Source organism: Anguilla anguilla, chromosome 5 (assembly GCF_013347855.1).
Source record: "Anguilla anguilla isolate fAngAng1 chromosome 5, fAngAng1.pri, whole genome shotgun sequence".
Classification (NCBI taxonomy): Eukaryota; Metazoa; Chordata; class Actinopteri; order Anguilliformes; family Anguillidae; genus Anguilla; species Anguilla anguilla.
In genome coordinates, this window is record NC_049205.1 from 28,337,919 (window position 1) to 28,350,646 (window position 12,728).

Below are 12,728 nucleotides of genomic sequence, written 5' to 3' on the forward strand. Positions count from 1 at the left end.
TCGGTCGGTTGGTCCACAAAAGTGTCCCACCCCGTAGTGGCCACAGTTTTCGCCCTAGGAGGCTGAAATTTGGCATGGATGTTGGTCATGACCGAAGGTAGAGTAACTTTCAGCCCGACTGACCAAGAGGGGGCGTGGTGATGGGCGTGGTCTATCACAAAAAGGCGCATAACTCCCGAATGGATTCACAGATTTGCACAAGATTTTGTGGAAAGGTTGGTCATGAGCCAAAGAAGAGGTCACGTGTTTGTGTGAGGGTGTGTGCGTGGATGCATGCACACATGGATGCATGCGCGTGTGTGGTCGCAGCTATTGTGGATTCGCTTGTTAAATTCCTTTAACTTTTTAGATTCTGGTCAAATTTGAAAATACTTTTGAAAATCCAGGAGAATTTCTGAAAGGCACATTACTATCCAAAAATTGCAATATATTGAAAGGTTTATTTATTTATTTATTATTATTTTTTAAAATAGAAATTTCTTTTTAAATTGTCAGTGATAAGCAGGAATTGACTGATGTCTAAAAGATGAAATTATTTTAAATAAAGTATTTGACACATGTCCAGTGTTTATTGTAAGGCTATGAGCCTGACAGGTGAGGTCCGTGTGGTGATGGAAGAGTGACAACAGATATGTATTTATGATATGTACATTATGCAGTGAGCCTCTGTGATGCTGTGTGCCTGTTCCTGCAGGGTTTGGGATGGAGGCCACGCTGCTCCTGGTGGTAGGGTACTCCCACAGTAAAGGCATGGCCATCTCGTTTCTCGTCCTCGCTGTGGGCTTCAGTGGTTTTGCCATATCAGGTAAGCTTCCATCTTCACACTGCTGGTGAGAGTTCACACTCTGCGTCACTTCCTGGTGATGTTCAGGGAAAATAAAAGAGGAATAAGACAGATGTGTCTTCACATTTCCCAAAAACCAGAGAGGTGCTCTACCAATTAATTCAGTAAATAATACATGGGTCATACTATATTTTCTACTAGTAGAGAATGTTTTGATGACACCTTTTCATCTTGTGAAACCTAGGTGAAAAAAAACTAATAGATACAGTAGTCACTTTATATGCCTACACTATAGTTTGGGTGGCATGGTGTTGCATTGGATAACCTCACAGAAAGCAGGTCCTGGGTTTGAATCATGGCTGGGTCTGCATGTTCTCCACATGTGCGTGTAGGGGTTTCCTCATGGCATTTCAAATTCCTCCCACAGTCTAAAGACAAGAAGGTTAGACTAACTGGAAAGTCTGAATTGCCCACAGGTATGAGTATGTGAGTGAATGGTGTGTGTGCCCTGCAATGATTGGTGACATGTCCAAGGAGTATTCCTACCTCTTGCCCAACGCATGCTGGGATAGACTCCAACACCCCCACGGCCCTGACCTGGAATGAGCAGGATAGATAATGGATGTATGGATGGATGGATACTATATTTATAAACTGAATTTTCAAATGCATTAGTTTTACAGTCTAATGATATTTGACTTAAGGGAATATTAATGTTAAAAAAACGTTAAAACAGGGGCCGTCTGGGTAGTCTAAGCACTCGCCTACCACCGCAGAGACCCGGGTTCAATCCCCGGCAGCGGTGCTTCTGGCTTGGTCAGACGTTCCTACGAACACAATTGGCAGTGTTCGCGGGTGGGAAGCTGGTGAGGGTATGAATCCTGATCGTTGCATTAGCAACTCCTACTAGTTGGTCGGGGCGCCTGTTCAGCAGGGAGGGGATCTGGGGGAGATAGCGTGAACCTCCGCACGTGTTATGCTCTCCCAGTGAAACTCCTCGCTGTCAGGTGAAAAGAAGCGGCTGACGACTCCACATGTATCGGAGGAGGCATGTGGTAGTCTACACCCTCCCCAGACAGACAGAGGATAGCGCATTGACCAGGAATGTGATACACAAGGGGAATTGGTATAATGACTAAATTAGGGAGAAAATGGCCAAAAAAAAAATGTAAAAATCACAATCATGTCTCCTGTCATATGTTTATCATACCTGTAATATAGTGGCAGCAGAGCATACACTGTGTTTAGTTCGCCTGTGCCGCATCCATTCAATGCATAGCTATGATTGTGGTGGACACAGAAAGCACCCCACCAAGAAAATGTGGAATACAGGGAAGGCTTCCTTTCCAGGCAAATGTGATGAATCCTCTTCAGGATTCAGAATAAAAATGCTGTTTTAGGCCCAGGATCTGGGTGAGCACTGGCATCTGCTTCCTCTGTTACCAATTAAAGACCCGCTGTGGGGCAGAGCAGCCTGGGACAGCTCCAGATCGAATGGTGATATTCTATAACAGCAAGTCTTGTCCTTCATCGCTTTTCAACCAGAGCACCCCGTTCGATCTTTCACACCCCTGAGAGAGGATTCCATTCCGGTCAATGCATTCAGCTACAGGCGCAAGAGGCTTTTCTTTTTTCGTGTTTTTTTTTTTGCTCACTGCTCTCTTGGAGCCTTTAATAATTCAGTAGCACTCCCAGGAGGCCGAGCATACAAGCAGGAGCTGAGGAGAGGTGTAACGGGGTGAGGGGAAACGCCATTTCCCTCACAATATGGCTGGAGAAAATAGAACAGTTGGGCTGAATTTCCTTTTATGTCTGAAATATAGAACTTACATGATTCTAAATGTCTTTCTGTGAGAACCATTAACCCCTTAGATTAAAAAAAAACAACAAAAAAAAAACGCTAACCCCTTAGATAAAAAAATAAAAACATTTTTTTCCAAAATTATGCAAGTATATTAAACAAGTTAAACATTGCAAAATGAAGATAAAGGCTGTGTACTGTCGTACATACTTATATTGTAGTTAGAGTGCAACACAAGTTTCCATGTTGTTTGTCCTAAGTACATTCCAAACTGCAGGTATTCAAACAGCAAGTACATACTGTAATCCCTAGCTTTGTTCTTTTGATATTCACAGTATATTTATCATAAATACCATGAAAAATGTTAAAGGTTTAATAGCACTTTAAGCAACAGTAGCTGTAACAACTGTAAGAAAATAGCCACAGTCTAATTATAACTTACTAGCCATCATAGCTAGCTAAGGTTTGCTAATGGCATTGATGTAGACATAAATACAGTGGCTTATCTCCTGTAATTAGATAGCTAGTTCTAACTAATTAGCTAATTCACTTGGTAGTTGGAAGGACACGGTTAATAAGCAGTTTTTCCCCCATGTCTGGAATCAAATCTGCACCATGCATGTGACAGCTGTGGCCGCCAGCCTCACAGGGCAAGCATAATGTGCACTAGCATCATCCAGGGAGGGAGAGCTTCAGACAGCTGATATAATGACATAGATAGAGGTGATCTCATAACAGGCTAGCAGCCCCCAGTGGTTGGGTTGCCTGTCAAGCTGCACATTAAGTGTCTTCCTTCATCTCATGTCTGTGTGACCCTGACTTATTGACTGCAGTCATGCTTGTTTTTCGCACTCCCAAACCAAAGGTTGTGATGGGCATTTTGTTTCTACTGTTAGGTCAAAGGTCAAAGATATTTTGATAGAACAACAGGTGGAAAATCCCTACCAAAATGAAAAATGTGTGGGGTGGAAGGAATAAACACAGATGAACTTGTGATGGGAGAAAGCCACATAATGTCTGAAGGTAAAACTATAGTTTATTAAATTCATTATGAACCTTGATGAATACATAAGCAGATCAATTGTTTAAATTTTAAAAAATCAGATCTGCATTTTTAAACTAACTGCTAGCCGATGACTTAAACAGAAGTCCTGTGTCCTTTCAGTAAGACAAATAAAATGTAATTTTATCTGAAAATAAATTAGAAGTGAAATGAAGTAGAAATGTGTAAAACATATTTTAAATCCCACCTCCTTTCCAGAGTGTTATGCATCAGAGGATGCATTCATTCATTTCCACTCCATGCAGCCCACAAGGGAAACTAATTCTACTGTGGAGGGTGTGTGTACCGCCTGACAGCCTATGAACTATAGGCTATAGGCTATATCTACGCAAATTACCACCTGCATTCAGAAGTTCTAAAACTTTTCTCTCAAAGAGGGGAGTTGCAATTAATGCATGCTTTAAGTAATTGGACCATTAGCATCTCCACCCTCTTTTAGCATGTTCACTCCAGGTGATATATGCATGAAACCATTTAACTATGCGTCAAAATGAAAGTCACAGAGTGACGTAATTCTTGTAAAATACATCCTAATAGCAATTTTGACCATTGAAACCATTTAGTAAATACAACATAGATATTGCAACCTTGTAGCATCTGCTTTTGTATCAGAAAAGTAGTCACAATCCTTAAGTAAATCTGAGCCTTTATGTAGTGTGCAAATGTACACTCACCGGCCACTACCTTAGGTGACAGGAGTGGCACCCGGTGTGGTCTTCTGCTGCTGTAGCCCATCTACTTCAAGGTTTCACGTGGTGTGCATTCAGAGATGCCCTTCTGCATACCTAGTTGTAACGAGTGGTTATTTGAGTTACTGCTGCCTCTCTATCAGCTCGAACAAGTCTGGCCATTCTCCTCTGACCTCTGCCATCAACAAGGCATTTTCGCCCAGAGAACTGCCGCTCACTGGATATTTTCTCTTTTTCGGACCATTCTCTGTAAACCCTAGAGATGGTTGTGCGTGAAAATCCCAGTAGATCAGCAGTTTCTGAGATACTCAAACCAGCCCGTCTGGCACCAACAACCATGCCACGTTCAAAGTCACTTAAATCACCTTTCTTTCCCATTCTGATGCTTGGTTTGAACTTCGGCAGATCGTCTTGACCATGTCTACCTGCCTAAATGCATTGAGTTGCTGCCACGTGATTGGCTGATTAGATATTTGCGTTAACGGGTGCAGTTTGCAGTTGAACAGGTGTACCTAATGAAGTGGCCGGTGAGTGTATGTTGTAACCTTGAATTCCCATATTCCCACAATAAGCCTTCAATTAAATAAAAAGGTTGTTTTGCTGGTTTGACTTGAATAAAGCCATATAACCTTGTGGCAACACACAGGATGATGTGAATGACATGGATGACGGCAGTATTTGAAGGGCACAAGTGTACCATCACAACCTTTTGAAGTATAAAAACCTATGTGAGGAATTAATCATGGTACACAATATAAATGTAAAAAAAAACATGAAGCACCTTATAAATTACCTGCTCTACTGTTTATTTCTCAAAATGGATATCAGCCAGTGGCAAAATTATGGTACACAGTTTATCTCTAGCGGTTTCCCACCGCTGGAGAAAGAAATTGTGCATATATCGTAAAAACTGTGAAATTCAACAAGGGTTTCTGAAAATTCACTTTGGTCCAGTTCTTCAATAACCTGGCCATTGTGAAAAACAAATTTATTTGAATATGCACCACTATTAGGTTATAGACTGTTATAAAGTGCACTACCTCTTTAAGAAAGCCATTTAAATGGCCTCAGCTGTAAACACAGAAACTCCTCTGAGTGATTGTTTTTAGGCTAAGAGTACTCTAATTTGCTCAGTTGCTCGATTGACTTGTAAGGACACCAATTGTTATTCAGACAACTGAAACCAGTTGATCACCAACAGTTCAAATTGAGTTCAAAATGGCGTTGGAGCTCAGAATTAGCTACAGCTTATAAAAAGGTCTGTTTTGGATTACAAATACATTTATATGGACAAACTAACTGTAAAGATCCAACAGGAAATACCGAAAGTGAACTGGAAATTTAAAACTTTTTCTGAATGATTTATTTATTTATTTGATTTATTTCGCGTGCTGTATTGGAAGATGAATGGATTATAAGATTTTCACAGAACTGGATTTATTATTTATTTTTGTTAAAATATGTACATTGACTACAAGGTAGCATGTATACCTAAGACCTTACAACTTAAACTGTGTGTCTTCCGCTTGATTTTTCTATTTATACTTTTAAAATTATTGTTAATTGTTAAACTCTGTGAATGCCTGCGCTGACAAACAACATTTATGGAACCGTCTGCACATTAAGTGTACTAAAGTGCATATACTGTATGAATTTAGTAATGTCAATGTTAAATATAGGCAATGCTGAAGTGCTACAAATGCATTTTTATTTATTTACTTTTAGTTAATTTTTAAATTGTAATTACAAAATACAAAATACAAAATACAAAAGTGATTGGAGGCAACTTAAATCATTTCTAACATGTTTTTTGAAAAAAAAAATTGATAACAGAATATGGCAGAATATTAAAAATCCACCTTGGATTTTTTAAACTGCTGATATGTGCAAGGGCTGAATATTGCCAGACTTATCTAACAAAATTCCCAGAATATTGTGTAAAATAAGTCACGAGTAATGCAGCTGTACAAGTTAACTATGGTAACCAAGAACCAAAGTACAAATTCTAAATACATATATACATAACATATTGATAATAACTATGTAGTTTGTATTGGAGGATAGGCATAGAAGTGACACTACTGGTTTGGTGCTTTTATAATTTAACAAAGTAACATATAAAAAAAACTGCTTCACTGTGGCTACTGCATTAGCCAAGATAACCACTTGTTCAGTTTTCTAATTCACCTAATACAAATGGAACCCACTGCTGCGACCTGCTGCTTACGATTATGCTGGTGTTTACGTTTTTGCCAGAGAAATGCTCGAATTAAAAATTCTCGAGTTATGCAATTGAAACGTTTTATTGTCTTGGTTATACCCAAAGCTAAGCTACACATACAATACCCAAGGACATTCTGCATTTAAAAACTGCATTCAGCTAATGTACTAACGAGGCAACTATAAATGTTTGGGAACTGATATGTTAATCTATAACAGCTTCAATCTGGAAGCAAACAGTACTTCTTGATTCTGTACGCCAGGGTGTTTATGATATAACTACACTACATTTCCAAAAGTATGTGGACAACACTTCTAATTAGTGATTTTTGCTATTGCAGCCACACCCATTGCTAACAGGTGCATAAAATCAAGAATACAGCCATGCAATCTCCATTGACAAACATTGACAGTAGAATGGGTCATACTGAAGAGCTCAGTGACTTTCAATGTGGCAATGTTATAGGATGCCACCTTTCCAACAAGTCAGTCTGTCAAACTTCTTCCCTGCTAGAGCTGCCCCAGCCAACTATAAGTGCTGTTATTGTGAAGTGGAAATGTATTTGAGCAACAACAGCTCAGCCGCAAAGCAATAGGGCACGCAAGCTCACAGAATGGGACCGTCGAATGCTGAAGCATGTCATGCGTAAAGATCATTTGTCCTTCATTGCAACACTCACTACAGAGTTCCAAACTACCTCTGGAAACTATGTCAGCACAAGTAATGTTTGTCAAGAGCTTCATGAAATTGGTTTCCATAGTCGCGCAGCCATACACAAGCCTAAAATCAGCGTGCACACTGCCAGGCATTGGCTGGAGTGGTGTAAAACACACCGTCATTGGAATCTGGAGCAGCGGAGGACTCCATGAATTGGATGAATTGGAATGGCAACAGTGAGCCAGGCCTTACGCCTCACATCAGTGCCCAACCTCACTAAGGCTCTTGTGGCTGAATGGAAGCAAATCCCCGCAGCCATGAGCCAAAATCTACTGGAAAGCCTTCCTAGAAGAGTGAAGACTCTTACAGCAGCCTCTATATTAATGCACATGGTTTTGGAAAGAGATGTTCAACAAGTATATATGGGTGTGATATTCAGGTGTCCACATACTTTTGGAAATGTGATGTATGCTCTTAGGTATGTAATCACTAGAATAATTAAGATTGTTAGTTATTTACTGTTCAAACATTACGATTTGTAAGCTAGTGATGTAGCCCACAAGAACAATGTAGCTATGTCTCTTCTGGACTGGCGCATCATAGCCCAGCTATTTCATGATACCTCAATAAAAATGTAAAAAGAATTAAACAATTACTTACTTTCTACATGTGTAACCAACACTCAGCAGTGAAAACAGAAACTCCTCAATTTGTGTCTTGCTGAGACTGAGCTAACTTGTTGTGTAATGGACACTTCTAGGATATAATGGGTTCGTGACCACCTTGTGGTGGACACATGATAAATACTACAGTGTGACAAACAAACAAATGAACGAATGAACTGACGAAGACTGATGCATATACACCAGCCCATTAATATGTGTATGATGTGGTTTAGGGTGTGATGAGCAATCAGGGAACAGGGAGGCTCCTTTTGTTTTATTGCCCTGAGCTAAAGGAAGAACAGATATGGGAACAAATGGCCTGGTTAGCTTCCGAAGAATCTCTGGACGGCTCTGAATGCAAATTTTTTGCATGTTTGATCAATTTATTTGAGTAATTTGTGTATATGTGATAAGTCAAAATTCTGCGGGTGCCGGCGCCCATATCACTAGGGGGTGGGAAAGAACACCCCCTAGTGTGAATATTATATGCTAATTGGACCCACTTGACTTAATTGGAATAGATTGGATGATTTGGCCTTCCATTTGTAAACAAATATGTGAATCTAACTGTGTCTATACTCAACAATGCCTTCCCACTAATAAATTAACAAATTATTTTTAAAAATTAAAATATAAAATGAGGCTTCATGGGAACTTCCTCTTAGTTCTTTTTTGTTTCGTGAATGTAATGTAAACATAAACTCAAAACAGTCCTATTGGTCCTATTGGTCCCTCTACAGGGCTGCAATGTTCTTCTCTATTCTGAGCATAGTGTTAACCACCTGGATGTATGATCTTCTCCTTTCTGTATGTTTAAATATTAGCCACCTGGTCATATGATTTTATCCTTTCTGCAGGCTTTAAAGTTAACCAACTGGACATATTATCTTCTCCTTTCTGTAGGTTTCAATGTTAACCACCTGGACATAGCACCTCGGTATGCCAGCATCCTCATGGGCATCTCCAATGGTGTGGGCACCCTCTCTGGCATGGTGTGCCCACTAATTGTTGGCGCCATGACAAAACATAAGGTGGGCAAACTACTTGTAAAACCTATTTAGATGATTGAGCATATTTTTCATTGTTTAGATGACTATGTCCCTTTCAAATAATATCTGGTTTTGATAATTGAACACTCTTTTAAAGCAAACTTGGTTTAGGGGGCTAAAGACCCATTTCTAGCAAAACATGTTTTGCTCTCCTGCCTTGGTTCTGTGGTACTATAGGTTCTAAGTAATTTATTGATTCTTATTTCTTAATTTGACAGTGAACCATGTCATACCTCATACACTGTCTTGATTCTGTTAACATTCTTGGTTTTATGCCATACTTATGTCATGGTGATTTCATACAACCACTATTTATTTTCATTGAACTGTTCTGGAATCCTTGCCGTGATCCTAATTTTAACAGTTTAAGCTTCATTTGATAAGATACTCAGTTCTATAGGCACTGGATAGGCAGTCCCCAGCTAGCAGCTCGCTCCCAGACCAATAACAAACAACAGTTTTTCAGCACAGCTGTTGGATCCCCAAGTAGACGGAGCTGTTTTGTACCAAAGGGAGGGTCCATATACCGTCAGATCATGTGGTATTTGACTTAAAGGTACAGAGAAACATGCTGTGACCAGTAGCTCTGCAGCACACAACTCAATTTAGGTTGCAAAGGGAGAGGTGGTATGGTCTGCAGGGTATTCACCTACCTCATTGTGCAACAGCAGCTCATCTGTTTGACTGGCTACCTGCAGTCGGCATACACCATCTGTGCATTTCTCAGCTATGTCACTCAGCTGGTGGACTGTAGAGGGAAAAGAACAGGCTACATATGCTTTAGAGGAAACATGCCGGTTTGTAGTCTGCAGTTGTTGTTGTGACTGGCTGTGTTCACACTCCTTCCAAGTGACCGTCATCGCCCATTCCTTTGTCCTCTGACTTACTGATATGTCCCGTACTTGTATCCGCTGACTTACGGATATCTCCCATACTTATGTACTTTGACTTACTGATGTCTCCCATACCTGTGTCCTCTGACTTACTGAAAATTCCCATGTCTGTGTCCTTTCACTTACTGATAATTCCCATACCTGTGTCCTCTCATTTACTGATATCTCCCATGCCTGTGCCCTCTAATTTATTGATATCTCCCATACCTGTGTCCTCTTACTTACTGATGTCTCCCATACCCGTATCCTCTGACTTACGAAGATCTCTCATACCTTTGTTCGCTGACTTACTGATATCTCCCATACCTGTGTCCTCTGACTTACTGATATTTCCCATACCTGTGTCCTCTGACTTACTGATAATTCCAATGCCTGTGTTCTCTGACTTACTGCTAATTCCCATACCGGTGTCCCCTGACTTACTGAGATCTCCCATACCTGTGTCCTCCCACTTTCTGATATCTCCCATACCCGTGTCCTCTGACTTACTGATCCATACCTGTGTCGTATTACATACTGATGTCTCCTATAACTGTGTCCTCTGACTTACTGTCTCCTATGCCTGTTTCCGTTGTCATACTGACTGACGTCTCCCATACGTGTGTCCTTTGTTGTACTGACTGACATCTCCCATACTTGTACCTTCAGACTCGGGAGGAATGGCAGTATGTGTTCCTGATCGCCGCCCTGGTGCATTATGGGGGCGTGATCTTCTACGGGATCTTTGCCTCAGGGGAGAAACAGCCATGGGCGGATCCTGAGGTGACCAGTGAGGAGAAGTGTGGCTTCATTGATGAGGACGAGCTGGCTGAAGAAACAGGTGACATCACCCAGAGCTATGGGGCCCTTGGTGGTCCCGCCAAGACCTATGGGGCCACCACCCAGCTTAATGGAGGCTGGCCCAATGGCTGGGAGAAGAAGGAGGAATACGTACAGGAGGGAGCAGAGCAAAGCAGCTACAGCTACAAGCAGGAGGAGGACTACTCATAGACCAGTTACATATACATAGTAGATCTATTTTGTAGTGTTTGTGAGTTCAGAAAAAAAGGAAAAAAAATCCATTGTGGTATGTTTGCACAAATTGAATCTTAAGTCAAAAAATTATAACCTTCAAAAAGTAATGTATAACTTTAAATAGAACAGAGGTAACATATCAGACTGGCAAGTTGTACATGTAAAAATGGAATATTCATTTGGAGTGCAATCTTATATATGACATTGTGACATATTTCTCATCTCACCAATCCAGCTTCTTCACCTGTAGATTATTGTAGGCTAGGTTTAAAGTTCATTAGTTCTCTAACCCCCTGAGATGGTATTGGGACTAAAGCCTCCACATGAGCCAGATACTGTGGTATAAAAGAATATATGGTTTAGTCGACTATCATAGTTTCATACCTGAACCAAAACATTTGACTTGTTATTTCATGCATAGATGGAGAGGTATTCCCATCATTTTTAATGCAGTGAGCAAGTTAATTTCTTATTCATGTGTTTTTACAAATTCATATGATATATATATATGCGTATATATATATACTGTTTCTGTGAGACTATCATGGACTTTAGGTCATTGATCTATAAGAGCACATTGATTTTTTAAAAGGCCATATTCTTCAGACAGGGCTGTTTCAGGGTTCTGTCTGCTGAAGCACATCTAGCGCTCAGGCAGAGCTGTGGTCAAGGGGGACATCGGAGTAACATTCGGGAGAGCGGTTTGTTGACAAAACCGTCTGCGACCCAGAATGGACCATTCCTTTCTTTCTTTACTGATATTCGTGATGCTGAACATTTGCGTGTCTTTGGAGGCCTCAAGTAATGTCATTCAATTTTGACTTTCCGTGAATGATAATAATGCATGGTCGGACATTTGTTATTCTTCTCTTTGTTTGGAGCTGTTACTAGTGTCTATTTCAGTGCACAGTTAACCAAAGGCAACATCAAGAGCCGGATTTGTAGGGGGACCACACAAGGAATCAAGTAAGCTTTGGCCCAGGAGCCCCAAGGGCCTTCCTGACCGAGCAAATGCATTCGGTGTACAAAGCAATAAATCCATGGTAACAGTTGCCGTCATTCCATTGAAAAAAAAATGTATGTAATACTAATGTATCTGTAGGTGTTTTTTGAGTCGTGTTATGATTGAAACAAAAATACAAAAGAAAACGTTTAAAAAAACATTTAAAAATCGCTAGGGCCAGACATAAGCCTATTTGACAAGCTGATGACGCAGGGAACACAGGGGAATCGTTTCCAGACCAGAATTTCTGAACTACGTGGTTTTTGTTTTATTTTTCCTTGATGTCCAATCATCTGTTAGTATTCTGTATTTTCCCAGTGGTCCTTCTGGAGGATGTACTACTGTTCTGTTTTGATACCCTCCTTTGTTTGGGATTTGACTGAAATGTGTCGTGTTTGTGGTTGGAGTGTCTATTCCCCTCCCTTCCATCCTACCCTGCACTGACCCCCCCTCCACTGTTGCAATATATACTGACGTAAGGATTGTCTACAAAGGTGTTTAAATGTACAAAAAATTGACAGATGTATAACATGACTTAAAGGTACCATTCCTGCTTTGTGCCTCAGAGTAAAGTAAAAGTGTGGTTTTATGGCTTCTTTTGCTGTGTTCAGTGGAGAGGTTTGTTGATGTCAAAAAGTGTTAATAAAATACTCCATATATCCTTTTATAAAAAAGATAAAATGAGATGTGTCTCTTATTTCTGTCTAAAATCCTTATGGAGAAAAACTGATCATAACAGTCCTTACGATATTAAAGAGAAATCATTTTCTGAAATGAATATTTGGTGTAGATTTTATGACCATTAGCAGTAGTTTATAATTTTACAGATTATGTTCATCATGTTTAGACAATTTCTGCAGTTCCTTGATACCAGCACTAGCAATCCAGC

At 40.2% G+C, this 12,728-nt stretch overlaps 1 protein-coding gene across 1 annotated transcript in view; it reads left to right on the forward strand.

Annotated features, from left to right (window-relative positions):
- The window catches only part of LOC118227995 (vesicular glutamate transporter 2.1), a 38,082-nt gene extending 25,576 nt beyond the window's left edge, over positions 1-12,506 (forward strand). The window contains exons 10-12 of the mRNA XM_035419151.1: positions 695-805; positions 8,784-8,911; positions 10,471-12,506. Coding sequence (XP_035275042.1) covers positions 695-805; positions 8,784-8,911; positions 10,471-10,812 — 581 coding nt within the window. The 3' untranslated portion in view covers positions 10,813-12,506. The remainder of the gene's footprint in view (positions 1-694; positions 806-8,783; positions 8,912-10,470) is intronic.
- Positions 12,507-12,728: the final 222 nt, after the last annotated feature.